The sequence below is a fragment of the Meleagris gallopavo genome, chromosome 1 (genome assembly GCF_000146605.3).
Source record: "Meleagris gallopavo isolate NT-WF06-2002-E0010 breed Aviagen turkey brand Nicholas breeding stock chromosome 1, Turkey_5.1, whole genome shotgun sequence".
NCBI classification, from domain to species: domain Eukaryota; kingdom Metazoa; phylum Chordata; class Aves; order Galliformes; family Phasianidae; genus Meleagris; species Meleagris gallopavo.
The window spans coordinates 36,291,911-36,310,467 of record NC_015011.2 but is presented as its reverse complement, the minus strand read 5'-3'; the positions used below and the strand labels follow the sequence as shown (position 1 = coordinate 36,310,467).

General features: G+C 37.2%; 1 protein-coding gene across 1 annotated transcript in view; it reads right to left on the bottom strand.

Annotated features, from left to right (window-relative positions):
* Nucleotides 1-11,198: 11,198 nt before the first annotated feature.
* Nucleotides 11,199-18,557, bottom strand: part of TRHDE (thyrotropin releasing hormone degrading enzyme) — a 216,919-nt gene continuing 209,560 nt past the window's right edge. Inside the window, exon 20 of the mRNA XM_010708202.3 lies at nt 11,199-17,611. Coding sequence (XP_010706504.2) covers nt 17,468-17,611 — 144 coding nt within the window. The 3' untranslated portion in view covers nt 11,199-17,467. The remainder of the gene's footprint in view (nt 17,612-18,557) is intronic.

Here is an 18,557-nt window from a genome sequence, read left to right as displayed (position 1 = left end):
ACCTCCCAGTATCCCTTGAGGGGAAAGTATTACTTTGCAAAAACTAAATTACTTTGCATTCTTCTATGGATAAATGATTTGCCTACAGGCACAGAGCAAATCAGTGGCTTTGATTTATAGCTCTGATCTGGCCTGACTGTAGGGAAAGACATTTCTGGATTTGCATGGAGCCCCACCAGAGAAAGATCCAGCACAGGGCTGGAATCCAGCAGTTTGTGCCTCAGTATTCTTTCTAGGAGAAGGCATTCACCCTTTTTCTTGCCCAAGCTACTGTTTTCAGGGTGACGTCTGCAATGTCTTTGCATTATGTATTTGACAGAAGAAAATAGAATACAGTAAGAATACTATAATGTGATAATGTATGTTTATAGGCATTGACACTCTTCTTAAAATTGTGTTTGAGCAATCTAGCTCTAATATTTCTTGTTTCTATAGAACTCTTCACTAGTTAATTTTGTAAGTGTGTCTGATCGGGCTCATTTAATTCATCATTTTCATTTGACTCATTAATCTCTGCCTCTCCTTTGAAAGATAATCTGCATTTAATGGCTATGTTATGTAATATGCAGCAAGACAGGAATATCTTGCACGCTTTCAGAGGGCAATATTGTAATGTGTCGCTAGATTTATCTATGCATCAAAAACTCATTTTTAAGATACCCAAAGTACTTTCAATTACCAGTGGGATGATTTTAAGATTTAAACTCTGCTATAATTTGTTTCTGGGAGAGTCTGAGGATTAGAAATCAGTCACGTAAGAGTTTTTCAAGGTACAGCTGCAATCATACACACAAAAAACAAAGGTGGGAATAAATTGAATGATATATTTTAAATTTTCTTAACAATAACTACTCACCGTAAAGCCATCCCTTCTGATAATCACTGTGCTAAGATTTTTCATAGAGTGATATATGATTCAAGGCATTGGCAGGGCGAAGGCAAGCTCAAACCCTCACTTTCCCCACACTCATTGCAGGTCTTCTCAGGAACACAAAGTGCTTGCAGTCCTGCTGTCAGCAGGTAAGTAGAATTCATTTCCAGTGGCAGATGTCAATCTGCACACCTTTTAACTTGTGAATGAAGGTGTTCAGTGTTCTTCAAGCATCTCTTAGAGACACAAACTGACAGCAGCTGGAGAAATTTAAAGACATGGCAGGGCAGTAAATCTGCCCTAGTATTGATCTGGATTCCTTCGTAATATTTTTCCCAGACTGGAAACTCTATGGAAATGTTGAAAGAATGCTTGCAGACCTGGATGCTCACCTGGTTTTTCTTCTAGTATTTCTTCTCTTAACTTCATCCCATTGCCCTTACTGGAGGATTCACCATGTCCATTCTAGAAAATTTGGGATACCTACACTGTGATGCATCTTCCTCCTCCTCCTGTTGCCTCTAAAGTGATATATTACTGGAGCTGATGTATGAATCCCAATATTAAACTTAAAATGATAGAAATAACTGAAGATGACATTGCAGATATAATCCTAATGGCATTAGGACTCATCTTAAGATCATCATAGAAACTTCCTATTTTTTACTGAATTTATGTTACTCATTGATTAATCTGTGAGACTGTCTTTCATGGGTCTTTCATTTAAGATTTTCTCTGTTAACTTATATCCAGTGTACTTTTACTTACTTGGATACATTTTATTTTCCTAATCACTTTGCTCAGGGTTTCATTTTGTTAACAAATTGAGACGCCTAATTAAAGCAATCAAATTCCATCTCCTTAAATCTTGTTTTGTTTCTCATCTTGAATTCTTTCCTGTTTTAAATTCTGTTGGAGAATGAAAAACAGAATGTATTGTTCCAATTGTACTGAAATCAGAATTGGAAAAACGTAGATTATAACTCATTGCTCAATGACAATGTGTATTAGAGTGTGATCCCAAAATGATGCTAGCTCATTTTGCTACTGTAACTCATTGCAAACTTGTACCTGCTTTATTCTGCTAAGTCCTCCAGACTATTCTACACTAGTGTTATTCAAGTTTCTCCATTCTACTGATTAATTGAATTTTTAAATTATTTTTTCCCAGGAGAACAACCTTGCATTTAGAGGTGAATCTTATTTTATTTTCTGCTCATTATTCAACTCTCTAGGCTCTTGTAATTTTTCCTCCATCTTTACTGTTAACAAGTCCATCACATTGTAAATTTCATTAATGGGTTGTTTTTTCTTCCTTTCTGAGAAATCATTAATGAAGATATTAAAACTTGAGCAAACCAGACATTCACTAGCTATTTCACCCAAGTCTTACAAATTGCCACTTCTCATTATCTTTTGTTAATAGGTCTTCAGCTAGCTTCAGCCCATGCATGTGCTGGTTTGTTCCCTAGACAATTTGAATTAATTTTGAAAGCTGCTGCTGAATCCTTTATAAGTAAATAAATATGATAGCCACAACTCTGAATTCATAAAAAACTATTGATATTTTGTATAAAAAACAACCAATCATGTTTGTCTTGCAAGATCTATATTTTGTAAATTCACATTACTTGTTGCTGCCTCTTTCATCATCCTCCAGAATTTTAGAAATCCTTTTTCCCCAGCACTTCTTTAGCATCCTAAAGATCAAAATCAAATTTCTTAGAGCAATATTATGGTCACACACTGTCTGGCTGCCTTCAACTTTCTGAAGCCCAGTAGTAGATAATAATTGTTTAAAATTATTCAATTTCTATTCTTCTATTATATGTAACCGATAGTGGTTTGAAATGCATGTGGAGGGTGTAAAATCTTAAAACTTCTTCTTGTCTGGTCTTGTTTTTATAGACAATTTCCAGATTATTGACACAACACTATACTGTTTCATTTTCATACTTGTCTCTCAGTATCTTCCTTCATTGAGTTTCCTGGTGCTATTTTTCTGTTCCAGTTTCCCAGTACTACATTAACCTAGTTACTTTCCAAAGTGTTTTTTCAAAGCCATAACAGTTTGTGTTATTATTTTATTTTTCTGCAAATTAATTTTTTTATAGCCACCTCATTCATAACTTATTGCCAGTTGCCTTTGCTGTGAAGAAGATAATTGTGCCATCTTCCCTGTGTTATTATATAATACCAATAAGTTTTTTGTTCACAGTAAGACACTGCAAATCAAAAAGATCTGGAGAATTAAGGGCTATTATATATCAGACAAGATTTCCCTTACCATGACACCAAAGAGACAGGAAGAAATGGTATTGCTCATGAATAAGGTAGAGAGGGATCCAAGACAGCAAGCAGTGCTTCACCAGGAGCAGGTCATGCCTGATCAACCTGGTGGCCTTCTGCAATGGAATGATGACATCTGTGGACAGAGGGAAGGCAACTGATGTCATCTACCTGGACTTCTGCAAGGCCTTTGACATGGTTCCCCTCCACATCCTTATTTCTAAACTGGAGAGTTATGGGTTTGACTTATGGACTATTCATTGGAAAACGAGTTGGTTGGAAGGTCGCAGCCAGTCAGTGGCACTTTATCCTAGAGGAGGCTGGTCAGTAGTGGTTTCCCCAGGGATCCATCATAGAAACAATGCTCTTTAACATTTTATTGATGACCTACACAATGGAATTGAAAGTTTGCAGATGACATGAAGTGGAGTGACGCAGCTGATGGAATGAACAGTATCCCAAGGAATATGGACAGGAATATGAGATTCAACAAGGTCAAGTGCAAGTTGTTGCACTTGTGTCAGAGTAATGCCAACTACAGGTACAGTCTGGGAGAAGAACTCACTGAGAGCAGATCTGCTGAGAAGAACTTGGGGATTCTGGTGGACAAAAAGCTGGACATAAGTCAGCATTGTGGCCTGGAAGGCCAGCAGTGTCATGGTCTGCATCGAAAGAAGGATGGCCAGCAGGAAGAGGGTCATTACTGTCCCTCTCTATTGTGCTCTTGTGAGGCCACATCTGGAGTACTGCATCCAGGTTTAGGACCTCCAATGCAGGTAGGATGCAGAGCTGTTGGTGTAGGTCCAGAGAAGGGTCAAAAAGATTATCAGAGGATGCTGGAACATTCTCTTATGAAGAAAAATCAAGGGAGCAGAGCTTGTTTAGCCTGCAGAAGAGAGAGCCTTGTGGCCTTCAAGTACTTAGCAGGAGTTTATAACCAGGAGGGAGACTGACTTTTCACATGGTCTGATAGTGATAGGACAAGGGGGGGATGGTTTTAAAGTAAAAGAAGGGAAACTAAGGTTAGATATTAGGGGGAAATTTTTCACACGGAGAGTGATGAGGCATTGGCACAGGCTGTCCAGAGAAGCTGTAGATGCTCCATCCCTGGAGGCATTCAAGGCCAGATTGGAGGGGGCCTTGAGCCTGATCTAGTGCCTGACTTAATGGTTGGCAATACTGTCCATGGCAGGGGAGTTTTGGTTTTGATCATTAGGGTCCCTTCCAACGCAAGCCATCCTATGATTCTATGATTCTACAAATCAAACAAACCAGAACCTTACACGGAGAATGCATCTGCTCTCCACCCTTTGAATATTTCAAGAACTTCATTGGTGTTAGTCAAAAGTACTACTCTATATCTTTTTCTGAGTAATGTCATCAATAAACAGTCAAACCCTAAATATCAGTTTAGATATTGGAAGTTACTATTCTACATATCATGTGGAAAAAATATGTCTTCAAATCAATCATCAAATTTGCAGCAGTGGTGGATTATCTGCTATCTGTAAAGTGTCATCGTTCAGAACAGTGTATATCCATTAGTATCCTTATTTTGGATCTCATGCATTTTGACAAAAGAAGTTTGCAGAGAAAAAAAAAAAAAGCTCTACTGAGACTCCATTGGTTTGATGATTACTTTTTAAAATGCATGTTCTGATCTTCTCCTGAGTTCATCTTCAACTACTAATTTCTTCTACAGTAAATGAAATAACATTTTCCATGAAGTGCATAAATCACTTTGGGTCATATCTTAAAATTCCCTACTTAACCTACTACTGAAATTAATTCATGATATTAATCTTTTCTACTCACCTTACTTATGCATAAGTTGCATATTTTATGATGTGATACATTGTTTTTACTCCGTATTGACTAAGAGATCCTTGGTAACAAGCTCAGATTTAGTCATCTATCCAGCAGACATCTAAACTTAGCAAATCTGACACACGTTGTAGGAAACAGACTCTCTGGAAGTAGTGCATTCCACTGGTTTGTCTCAACTGTTCAAATCTCTGTAGCTCTGGTAAAATAGGACTGGATAGAACATTAATTGAATCATTACTACCAACACACATAGAAGTCCCAGTCCTGCTGTGCCTTCAGGCCAGTGGATACAATTCTTCTCTCACTGACTTCAGTACAAATTAGAAGTTGGTAGCACAACACGAAGAGAGTGGGTGTTCTTACTCATTAAGAAGACAAACTACCTTGCCCAGCTGAAGGTGAGTCTGCTTCACTTACTCAAGTCTATTCGCATGCCTACACTTACTCTGCTGCAGTTTATAGAGTCAGTGCTCAATTTCTTAGTTTTAGCAGATGTTATTTTTTACTTTAGATTTTCAAATGTAATACAGTTAGTATTTTGTACATTTATGCCATCAGGCTTGTATCTGGTCAGCAGAAGCTGCTGGTATGTAGGAACGAAATAGCAGACTCCTAAGCAAATCACTTAGGCACTCAAAATGTGTAGCACCATTTTATATCCTCTTACATAGCAAAATTGCTGAACACAAATGAAATGCTTTTAACGTCATAATTGCAATTGTACACACAAGTTTGAAACTATGACCTTCATTTCCTCGTTTATTATATGTATAATTTGGAGTACCTAGCCTCTATAGCAGTTCCATGCAGATACATCAATTAAAAATTTGCCCACTTTTAATCGTGTCATATACTTGCACACAACAATATTAAAACACCTACCTCATATATGCCTTTGAAATTTTGGTATTGGGCAAGGTCATAGAGGAATGAATTATATGAAGAGAGAGACAGGGACAGTTTTTATGAACCATGATCCTGTTTTGTTTTTTTTTATTCAGCTGACTGTTCTTCCAAGGCTGAACTGTGTTACTGAAAAATACCCTCAGTGATAAGGAGATTTAAACAGAACAAAAAAATTCCTGAGTCAACCATTTATCTGCTACTGAATTCTGTGAACTAATCTTAGCTCAAGCAGGAGCTCCCTTAAGCACTTCGTATATTTTAGTATAATACAAGAACTCTGCATACATGGTATAACCTGTGGCTTACATTGTTTTAAAACTAGAGGCAAAAATCTGTATTGCATGGCACACCCAATGAAATCCTCATCCAGCTCCCAGCCTAGACCAGTCACAGTAAGGCACTACTGAAGTCTTCAAATTTACTGCTTCTCAACACTGTGAAATTTAGTGACAACCATCATCAGCTATTGATCTTAATTTAGAAATAGCTTGTCTTATGTCACTGATAAGTACAGGAAGAATATCTTAAAATGCATGTTTCACTGATCATTGGCCAGTGAAGAATAAAAACTTGAGCTCTCTCCTGTCACACTGGTTCCGCTGGAGATAATTGCAACTGATTAGCATTAAATGGAACATATTGATGCAGAATAACCCTCTCTACTTTTTTTTCCATTCTTAAAGTCAAAATTCATCCTAAATTCTCTTTTTTATTAGCTTTTTGCAGAGCCAGAGTCCCACTTCTCACTTGTGTCTTGTTCATTTGTTCCAGCTTCATTGGTTGGGATTTTTCTCTGCCTGTCCTTTGCAGCTGCACAGACCTTCAGAAAATAGTCAAGAAAAACACCCCACTTCCCCTTTTCCATTTCCTCATGTGCCTCTACTTTCCAAGCTGATGCTGCCTCCTTTGGAGTTACTTGAGGTTACTCATGTGCTTGGGATAACCTACTGTGACATCAAATATCCACTTTAAAAGGCACTTTAAAAGGGACAGAACTGCTCTGATTTCAACTTGTACATATGGAAATATATGCTGATTTTTGTGGTAAGCCTTCTATTATGACACAATTATGCTAACTACAGAAATGTGTTTCAAATTCAATCTACTAAGCAACTGAGTGGGATGGAAACAAATGGGTTACATCCATGATTGTAGAGCAGAAACAATACATAAAAATGCCATTTGGGATATTAACTATAAATAGTTAATGGATCTAAAAATGCATTTCTGAAAATGATACCGTTTATTGAAATCATATTTGTGAGCTATTTCATCTTTTTAAGGGACTCTCACATTTGTGCTTGAGCTCACTGCAACCTTCTTCAGTTTTATCGTTGAAAAGTTCAAGGTACATCTCATAATTGCACCAGGAACATGCATTTATCACTAGCAACAGTTCTGTGCCACATGAAATGAATTAGTGTAATAGACATGTCATGTAATAGCATCTCATTATCCTCCCCCTCTTTCTCCTCTTTCTTAACCTTCTGCAATGAGCAGGTCAAAAATGATGGTAAGTATAACAAACGCAATTCCTGACTAAGTTCCAGAAGCATTACTTTGCTAAAAGTAATGGTATGGCAGTAGAGTGAGTAATTAGCATCACTGAGAAGGGAAAGAGCAGAAAGTACTATATAAGGCTTTGAGATGTAATGCTGCTGCTGCTATGCCTATAGTTCAACAGATACTGGGGCACTTTGGTGGGACACAGACAGCACCATGAAAGACCAGGGTAACTTAGAAACCCCTGCACCGGTTTCTTTCTTGCATCCTTCTAATTACTGCTTAGAGACAACATGATACAAAGGCAAAAAGCATGCAAAATCCACCCAGACTCTCCCAGCTGTTCCTAAAGTTGTTGTGGCCTGAGAAAGAGAGTAGCAGCTCTGTGTCGAAATGAGGAAGTGATACAAAAGAAACACACCTGAGACTTAACTCTCACTATGGCCCTGTTGATGCAGTTCTCATTCGGCCTTGCCGAATTAGCTCCTATTTTACTGTATGTCCAATTGGCATAGACATGCAGTACATAACAAGCTAGGTTCAGTACAGAGGAGTTTCTGTAATTTGACATCAGCTGAAGATGCAAACAACCACTACAATCACTCGCAGGCATTTCAGTAGTGTGTCTCTTTCTAACTATTCAGCAATTTGTTTGTTTTAATTAGATCGCACAGTATATGCAGCTGTGTATATGGCTGCTAACTCAAAGACTAAGCTACAACATAATGAGGCTTTAATTTCCCAAGCACATCCTCATTATTTCACATCAAATCAGCCTTACCTTCCTTGCACTGTTTTGACAACTGCCTTTGTTCTCAGCTTCCCATCCTATCCACAATGCAGCCTTGTCCACCAAAATAGGTTGTTCTCAATACCATTCCTCTAAAATGTGGTTTATGTGTTTCATTCTCAGAAGAGCCAGTATTATCACCAGCTCACAGAATGGTTTCTTTCATCTCATGAGGCCTTGATCCTGCTCTGTTCCAGCATGTGGGAGTCAAAGTACCTCTAATAGCAGTCAGGCCCTGCACAATGGCTTCTATCCAGAAGGTGCAGATTAAAAGAAGCTAGATATTTTTTGCTAAGTATAAGAGGAAGCAGGGAATTAGTCAGGAAAAACTGATTTTCCATTATTAAGATAGATCTGAATAAGCAAATACTCAAGTCAATTTACAAACCAAAGTCTCTAACTTCTCTCCCTCCATCTCAGCTGCTGAGCTTTCAAAGCAAATGAATGTCTTTAAAGTTCTGCTCTGACTGAAGATACTGAGCTGAGAGCAAATAAACAGCTCTTCATTTGGTCTTGTATGAAAATGTTCAACTTGAAAGCAGCTCAGCCACTGACTGAAGTGCTACTGATTGCTGTGGTTGCACTGGGGAAGAAAAAAAGCATGTTCTTTTTGAAGCTTGATTAGGAGATGTTCTGCCAGTGGGATTTCAGAGGAAAGTGCCATTTCTCCCTTTTCACACCCTGCCTCCTTCCCTAAAGATGCTTCCAGGGTGGCTGTGCAGCTTGTTTCACCTGCTTCAACTCCTCCGGAGAGGTCTGTGTAGTAGAAAAGGGAAGGACAAAGCCTCTTTTCGAGGCAGTACACCCTAGCCTTCCACTGTTCATTCAGCATACCAGGATTCCATCTTAATGTCAGGCCTTCTTACCAGCTCCCAAGCCACCTCTTTGGATGTCCTGTATTTCTGTGTCAGAACTGAAGTCAGGAGAAAGACATGAAGGATACATTTCCATAGTTCAAAGATTGGTGCACATAGGAAGGTCACAATTCTAGTCCCACCGTAACCTTGTGAAGTGCTCTATGGGTAGGATGCTATGTGCTCAGGTAGGACCCAGCTCTGCTTACCCATGCTCAGAGTACCTGTTGTGCCTTACAAAATCAGGACCATACAGATTCCTATTTATTTTTTTCTCAGCATGCTAAGGTGTGCAAATACAGAAGAAAACATCTTTATTGTAAAAGAAAGAAGACATTCTGTTCTTGAAAAGTATTCTGAAAAATACAGTGTTGGCTTTTACTGCCAGTGATGTCAATGTCAAAGCTCCAATTGACTTCAGTGAGAACATGATTTTATCCAATGGGTAAATAATTGCACATATTTCACATCTCATTGTTACTGAAAACTGTTCTTCAAAAAAGGAAAATAATCGACTGAATTCAAGCACTCTATTAAAAAATCATTTGATTTGCATTCCAGTTGAAATCACTTTTAGCAATGAAAATATCTTTTTTCTCATTCAAAATTTACATAATTAGAAAACCACAAAAGACAGGCACTGCTCTCTATTCCGTCTCAGCTTAAAAATATTTCCAAGCCCAAATTTTGTATTTTCTCAGGATCTCTGCTTTTTACTAGTCTCAGCATTTTAATGCTTTGAAAAATTCCTCTTGTCAAAAAAATACATTTTCTTGCATGTTTTTCTTTGTAAAGCCTCAGTGTATCTATTCAGCATTATTAAACTGTTATCTCAACTGAAATGGGAGCATAATCAAAAGGCTGGGTATTATTTATCTTAGCTGTGTCTCCACGTCAGAAAATTAAGACAGTGATGAATTACACATTCCTGTACAAAATTTTATTATCAGAGAAAAAATTCAAATTTGTTCTGACTAAAAATACAGAAGATAAAGCTTCTCATTTAAAAAAAAATCCATTTAGTCAGTTCTTGGTGTGGAATAAAATTTTATGTTGAACACATTCCGATCTCATATTTATGGAGTCCTTTTTGAAGGCATATCATAGAAGAACACTTTTCTGGTAAAATGTAACATAAATTCATATATTTTATCTTGTTAGTGGTTTAATTTGCTGATTAGTGTTGTATATTCATTAACTAACATTGTAAGAATAACTCTGTTCATATTCCCAAATCCTACGATGTTTCGAACACTAAATGAAAAACCCTATTAAAATTGGCATTTTTAGATAACTGAGAATGAATTAATATCTTCTCTTTATATGCAAAATATGTTTTCCTACAAAAATGAAAAGACAAGAAGAGCAATTGGCTCAACAAAAAGAAACTAATGACTCTAAGTTGAGCAAAACCACATCACTATATTCTGAGCTTGAAACCAGTGACTACATCACTTGCCAACTTTACATAAATTGAACCACATGATTAAGTCCACAGAATTTAGGGATATTGCCTTCTGCCTACATACATGGTCAACTGCTTTGCTGAGCTGAAACTTTTAAGTGAGAGGTCTAGGTATGAATGGCTTTGTCAAAGCAAATGATCCAGAATTAGAAGCTATACATTCATGTATAGCTGTTACATAGAGACAAAACTGACATAATGCAGTGATCTGTGTTTCCTGTAAATGAAAATGGCATTCTGATCTTGCAAACACTTATTTGTGTGAAACCACCAGTGAATTGTATCTCAGCTGAATGAGCTCCACCTCTTTCTTGACAAAGAACTGAATTCCATAAGAGTACAGATTTGAGAAGTGATGGAAAAATATGTTCTTCTAATTACAGTATTCAGAATTAATACAGAATTAATCTAAGGCTGAGACAGAATTAATAGAGGGATTCATCCATTATAACCAGCATTAATAGCTGCCGGACTTTTTCTTTTTCTTAAGGTGTCAAAAGATCTTAAGTGTGGAGTCTCTTGGGAAAAAAATGCAATTTATTACCAAGCCTTTATTTTCAATATTATAGTTCATTATGTCATTGAAGCATATGTAATGGAATAGGTCATTACTTTTCAGGGAAATAGTTTATGTATGTGTTTATCTTCTGCAAAAATAGAGCAAACAAACACCTTTCAGTAAAACATCAGACAGAAACTGCAATCTCTGTTTATATAAGGCTGTATGTCTCATCCACACCAGTCTGTTGTCCTTTGAACATAAAAACAACATAGCAAAATTACATTTACACATATAATAAAGCTGTCTTTGTACAGGATAGTTATACAGTAATTACAATGATGTTTCCATTGAACTGCTCGGAATGTTTCTCCACAGAATGTCCAGGGAACTTCATCGTTGGTGAAATCTACTGTTTGCAGGAAAGAGAGGGTCATTGCCACACTCTTCACAATACAGTATTCTGCAGTTCTCCAAACATTTTATTATAAAGCTTTATCACACTGGAATCAATCACAAAGTATTACTCTAAAAAAAAAAAAAAAGCAAAAGAAAGACAAAACAAAAAAATCTGTCATCAAATACGTGCTACTGAAGCATACACACAAACATGTGAACCAGTCTGTACACCAGCCTAGCAGGCACCTCAGGGCTGCTCTGACAGCAATGGGTTAGTTAGATCCTCAGCTGCAGTTCACATTGGTCACTTCAAGGGATCTATCTCATGCTGTGCTGTCTGAGGAGCCATGGCCACACATGTGTCATTAGTTCAGTGAGACTTCTTTTTGAAATTACAGAGATGAACAAATTAGCTGTATCAAAATGGATTGCACAGAACAGAGACTGCATCTCAGTTCTTGGCCTCCTCCTTTGCACCAGCGGCATCCTTATCGGGCAAACCCACATGATGCTGAGCAGGAAACGGTGGGGACTTCTGGCTCACAGCCCCTGCTGCACTCCATACTCTTACAGCGCTGCCCATCCACATGCTCTTCACCAACATCACTCCATAGTAAACAGCGTACGTAAAATAAGCAAAGTATTCAGCAATACTTCTTTACCCCTCCACACTTAAATCACTCAGTACAAATCAGCAAAGTATAAATGCTGTTTTCAGAGAAAGGACATCTGCTCTGAATCCACAGCACATGTGCATGTGGGTGGTTCTCCTTAAACACAAAGTCACCCTGAAACCATTCCGTGTAGAAAGTGTTTCATACAAGCCGAACTCAACTGGGTTACAATGTAGGATATTCTCAGGTGCAGCTGCCTTCCACTGCCAGCATGAAGACACAAGATGCACTCCAGTTCCACCAGATTCTTCAAAATACACTTGACGTTAAAATTCTGCTCCAACCAGGGCATATGGCCTTATTTCAGTAAAAAATCCTCATGCACAGCACTGCATTCCTTTCCTTCCTTCTCTTTGAAAAATAAATTCCTTATGCCAGCAGGGGCTACTCACTCAAGCCAAGGTGGTTTTATTGGATTTCAGAAGATAGGCAGAAGCTCCCATAGTTGCATGAAAAACAAAATGGCTCATTTTTTAAAGTTTTACATGTAAAAAGGGAACTGCACAGACACCAGTGTCACACATTTGTACAGACACCTGAATTTTTTGGTGGTATTAGTACAGTAAGTACCACTATGAGCACAAAGAATTTGTAGTGACATCCTTCCAAATCCTATGTTAGAAAATGGGCTGAACTCATGGCACATTCTCAATATTAACAAAAAATATCATAAAGATTGTCTCCATTCTTATGCATATTTGAAAATTTAATGTATTTTTGACTGTTTGAAATGATTTCTCAACAACAGACACTACAATATTTGAGATCATTACAAAGATTTTGGTCAACAATTTCCGGTTGCGGTGGCTGCAGTGCAGAGATTTGGATTTTTCCATTCAATGCAGACTCACTAGCTGGACCTGTTTCCAAGGTCACACAAGGCAATAATGCTAATCTCCGAAGACCATCCACAACCCATAGCCAGCAGAGACCTTCTGTCCCTGCCATCTAGCTGACAGAAACTTGGATGGATATTCTTTGCACTCCAGCTGCCCTCCTGATGCAGGCAGGCTCATGGGCAGTGGATGATTCAGCCCGCAGTTTTCAGGCTGCTCCACCTAAGGCTGGGAGAACAGCCTGCATTCAGGCTGCTTAGCAACAGGACAGTGCTTTTACTCCTTCGTACTCATACTGACACTGTGGCTTAAGTCCTGCTTTAGGACAGGTGGCCTGATATGCTAAGTACTTGTATCAGAAGTGGTGGTAAACTGATTATATTACATAAACAGCTTCCAAAGTCACATTGCTTTTCCTCAAAGAGAAAGTTTCACATTTGACTCGAAGTCTATTTTCACTGACTGCAGTATTGGTTATGGTCACGTGGAAAACAAAGATCTTATTACACAGGTACTTAAACAAAGCCACCCTCATCGTCAGATATCCACACCATTCTATCCAAAGAATTAGACTGACTAACATTTCATGGGAAAATTATCTCTACAGAGATACATATATGTACATACACATGACATTTTCTTCTTTTATTTTTTGCAATTTAGATTTAGGTTTAGTTGTATGGTTTAAAATTCTTGCTGTGAAAAGTCCTCTCTGCATCAGTAGTGATATTTCCTCTAAAGCCCAATGAAACATCCACAACAGCCAAAAAGCTACATAAAATTCACCTTCAGTTCCCATCATAGTATCAGAATTCTTGCTATATTCACTGAAAAGATCATCAAAGGTCACAAATTTGAAAGAACTTAATGACATATGAAGTTTTTCCATCTAAATCAGTCAAACATAATGTTCAAAGTACTCTCAGTAATGGCAGAAATGACATTTCATTTCAGAAGCAAGCTTCCTCATTGTTCTGCTCTAGTCACAATTAGCAGCAACTATCATTTTAATAGCTGTCAGCAGAGGATATAAGAATAGTATTTCGACCAGCTACAAAGTTATAAGTTGAGAATTTTTGTAGTGGACAGTGTTAAAGAAGTACAATAGGTTGCCATATTATTATGACAGCATAAAATTGTGTCCTTATGCCTTCCTATATGATTTAGTAAGCTGCAAGGAATCTCAAGTCATGCAAAGGCCTCATCAGATCTCTATAAAATGACTTCTAAGCTTGAATAAGGGCCAAATCCACACTGGTTTCACATTTTGCAGCATCTCCTCTCATAAAAAGAACAGATTTACATACTGTATTTGAAAATGTTAAGAAGTTTGGGGTATTTGGTTTATTAGTCCTAATCCAAATTATAAAAATGTGCCCATCTTTAAATGAGGACAAAGGAAGAAAAGGACTGGTAAAGGAGAAAAAATATCAATAGATAAATAGATTATTTTTTTTTTTAAGAAGACTATTAGAGTTTCCCATGAGGTATTAACTATCCTTTTAACACATAGCTGTGTGAAACTTCCTACAAAAAAAAATTCTTAAGACATATAATTAAATACAGGGGGATTGAATATTGTAAAACCTATAAAAAAAAAGTTATAATTTTGTTGGATTTAGTCCATTTAAATTTCATCCTGATTCAGTGTGAAACAGCTTAAATAAAAAATATAAAAATAAAAAGAATAGAAAATTACAATGGAAAGACTAAGTCAACCTTAATTAGGGCTGTAATACAAACATCATTATAATACAACAATTATAAGCAATACATCAATAGGTATGTATAATAGATACATCTAGGGCTTAAAATTTGTGATAGACCAGTTGCTCAAAGCAACTACAATATTAATTTGCATCCAAAATCAGATAAATGTGCAAGAACTTAAAAAGAACAACAAATTTCTGCGCACTGTGCAGAATACACAGGCTGAATTAAATTTTCAACTTTGAAACACATTGTTAGTTTGCCCTTTATCAGTGGAAAGGCCCAAAACTTTTATATGCAGTCTGGAGGCATGTGGCTTAGTCTGTGGTGATGAAAAACAAAAGTCATCAAAGACAATCTTGAATTTGAAATGGGAAAACCATTATTCACCTTTCTTTTCTCTGAAATTCCCAAAGTAACTCATGTTTGAGTGCTTGGCTTTCTGTGCACTCTTTGGAGATTGTAACTTTGGGCTTCATTACAAATATAAAGAGTATTTGGCTTGCTTTTTTATAATAACAAATCCACATACAATTTCATTCAGTAGAAATTAAAAGTGTGACAGCTACATAGTGGCATTGAGGCTGAGTTTGGTCAACCACATAAAATAATACTCTGCATTTTTAAATGCCTTTCTTTAGAGGATATTCAAGTGCTTTGCTAACATTAGTCAAGCCTCACAACATGCCTGTGAGGTAGGTAAAATACATAGGAGGAGGAGGAGGATTTCATTCAACATGGACACAATAATGTCTCCGGGCACTAGGTTCACTAGTACTGCAACACAGCACAGAGGTTTAGGGATTAATATAAGGCAAAGAGTTAATAGTACGAGAGAACAGGATTACCTCTTCTTTTGGTTATATGTAGTCAAGCTAACATACCCTGGAGCAGATGACCACCCAAGCATTTTATGCACTTAGTCTGCAAACAGTACCTTGGTAATATCACAAAATAAGCGCTCAAAATGGGTGCCCATGATAGTGGTAGGACAGCTTAGTTATGAAATATTTACCAGTTCTTGAGGGAGAGTGCCATGAGAATGCGAGCCCAGAAATCAATGCTGTCTTCACACAACTCTGATAATAACTGAAGATGCTGGGTTTTGGTTCTTTTTTGCACTAATATTTCAATTCACAAGCAACTCACTAGAGTTAAGAAACTGATAGTGTAAAACATTTTGGTAATTTCCATGCTCTGTGAAGAAAACAGCACGATAAAATGTACGTCCTCTAATTTGTCTGACCACATGTTTCCAGTGTACAGGCAATGATGTGATCAGATGGTTGAGATGCACTGGGCTGTGATAAAGAAACACTTCTACACATCTATAACCACCCTCTGAAATTACTGCAACCTGCCTCTTGTAGACTCAGTAGTTTTATTATTTTTTTGTTTGTCTCCTCCATCGTGGAGAGGAGAGCATTTGACCCAAAGATGAATCAGCTCATTGAATAGCACTAATGGTGTAGATGGGCACTGTGCAACTAAAATTTCCACTGCATCACTGACCACTCAAATTAAAAAACTCAGAAAAAGAACCAAGCGAGTAAGAAAAGTATCACTCATTTAGAAAACTTCTATGTGAAATACAAGGAAAGAGAAAAAACATGTTTGTGGTATTATCCTATACAAATACATACACACGCACACATTTCTCTCTCCATATTTCAGTTTTCTAAGTTGGTATAAATGGCACAGTCCATATTTGCAAAGACACTGCCCACATGGAGAATATGATTTGTCTGTCATAGTAAATCACTACCGAGGCTGGTCTACTGCATGCAACAGAGCAGTTGGTTAATTTTTTGTCTTTGAATGGAAGATATTCTCCTCTTTTCCTAATTCCCATTTAAATCCTGTGTCTACTTATAATATTTGTGCATTATCAGCTGCATAAGTTATTACTGCACAGGTTAGGTGACCCATCATGAATATCACTGCCTTCTAAATTTGCTCAGAAGTGATTCACGGATTCTATAAAATCAATGCAAAGTTCTTCTCATAGATACTGACTATGTTCACAGCTAAAGTTACACAGTTTCACTGATCAGCAGTGAATAAATTTATAACTAGTGCGCATGAATGATTGAATGATGTCCTTCTCTCTCATTTTCTCTCTCTCTTCCCCTCCAAGATGATAATTTAAATTTGGGACTATGGAAACTGCAGCTACAACAACTGGCAACACAAAAAATGAGCTGGCACCTTTGTGACAATCAAAAGTCAGTCTAAACGGTGAACTAATTGGCAGCTAGTGGGAAAGCTGAATTTATATCTCATACTGCCCTAAGTTGGAATCCTTCTGCATTTCTTCTTCCTTCCCTTCTTTTTGTTCATTGCAACACTGATTGTCATAGAGAAGTCTTTGTGCTTTGTATAATGCCCATCGTTGATGTAACTGGAATTCACATATAAAATGTGGCTGTTATACACAAGCATGCTAGAATACAGGCAGAGACAGTAAAAGCATGCACAAAATAGTCTTTGAAGGGTTTTTTGTTTTCTAGTTTTTCTTCAACATTTACATGCACCACTTAATATCATGTTTGGTTGTGTACACTGAGGATCAGATTTCACAAGCATTCATGACCTTCTCTTCTGGAAAGCTTATTGACAATTTCACAACCGTCCAGTGTAAAAAACAAAAACAAAAAACAAAAACAAACAAACAAAAAAACAAAGAACAAAGAACAAAAAAAACCCACAACCCATAATTTAAAAAAAAGGAAAAAGAAAACTCCCTGCAATTTGATCTTGTCTTCATGATTTTAATGCTGATCACTTCTTAAACTTCTTTCCTTTTGTAGTGCTTCTGGTTAAAAGTTCGGCTGGAAAGACAGATTAGTGTGTTAAGGATTTTCTTAACCACTGGAATAGTTCTTCCTTATAAAGTCTTTGCCACCGCACATTGGCTTCCACTGTTTCCACAGCACGAGAGAAAGAGGCAGCAGCTCCCTCCTCATAACTCTTTATAAAGTTCTTCAGCTGGAAATACAATTTAACAAGTTAAATTTGCAAGAACTAAAGAAAGCAAATATTTCCAGTTCACATAAACAAGTCAGGCATTTAGAACAAATCTGCATAATCGTTACTGAAGTATATGTACCATCACATAGAAGGATTAATAGGAAATGTAATAAGACAGCAGATTGTCAATTATATATGAAGTAAATACTTCAAATTGCACTGGAAGGTATTGACATGTCAGTGTTGGATCACATTAATACCATTTCCTCGTTCTCTCCCATAGCCCGGTTGATGCACTGCATGGACAGCTGGTCCGCTCTGAACTTTTATTTTTACCTAGGAAACTTAGCTGGAAGCACTGTAAAAGATTCTAATTCAGGTTTATTTTAAATATCAGCAGAATGCAGCCTTGATATCCTTTGGTTTAACCAAACTTTTTACCAAATTTATTTCAAGAGTTTATTTACCAAATTGATTTGCAGAATCCCTTTGATGATATAATACAAGTTGTTTAGAAAAGGAATGGCTAGTTACAGTGGGAAGCGAATGGCAACAAAGCAAGCAGTATGCATTTGATGAAAGACTGAAACAGATTCTTTCCCTTATGATAAAACTTTGATCTTTTTTCAACAAAGTGAAAAGGTCTCTGCTCAGTTCTTATGTATACTCAAATTATAGCCCTAGCCTCTGGGCTATTATAGCTGATGGCACTGGTGTGCTTTCAATTACTGTTCTTTTTAAGTGAGAGCTGCAAGGCTGATCTGCACAGTACATTGCCAGTTATACTGACTTGTATAAAATCAGGTAGGTTTAGCCACTGTTATTCACAATTAGTAAATTTTTGTTTCCTGATGATGCCAAATTCACCTTATGTATTTAAATCTTATTTTCATCAGCTTTTCTATGGGTTAAAAAGTGAAAAAGCCTGTCCTTTTCACACATTTTTTCAGCTTCTCTGACCTTA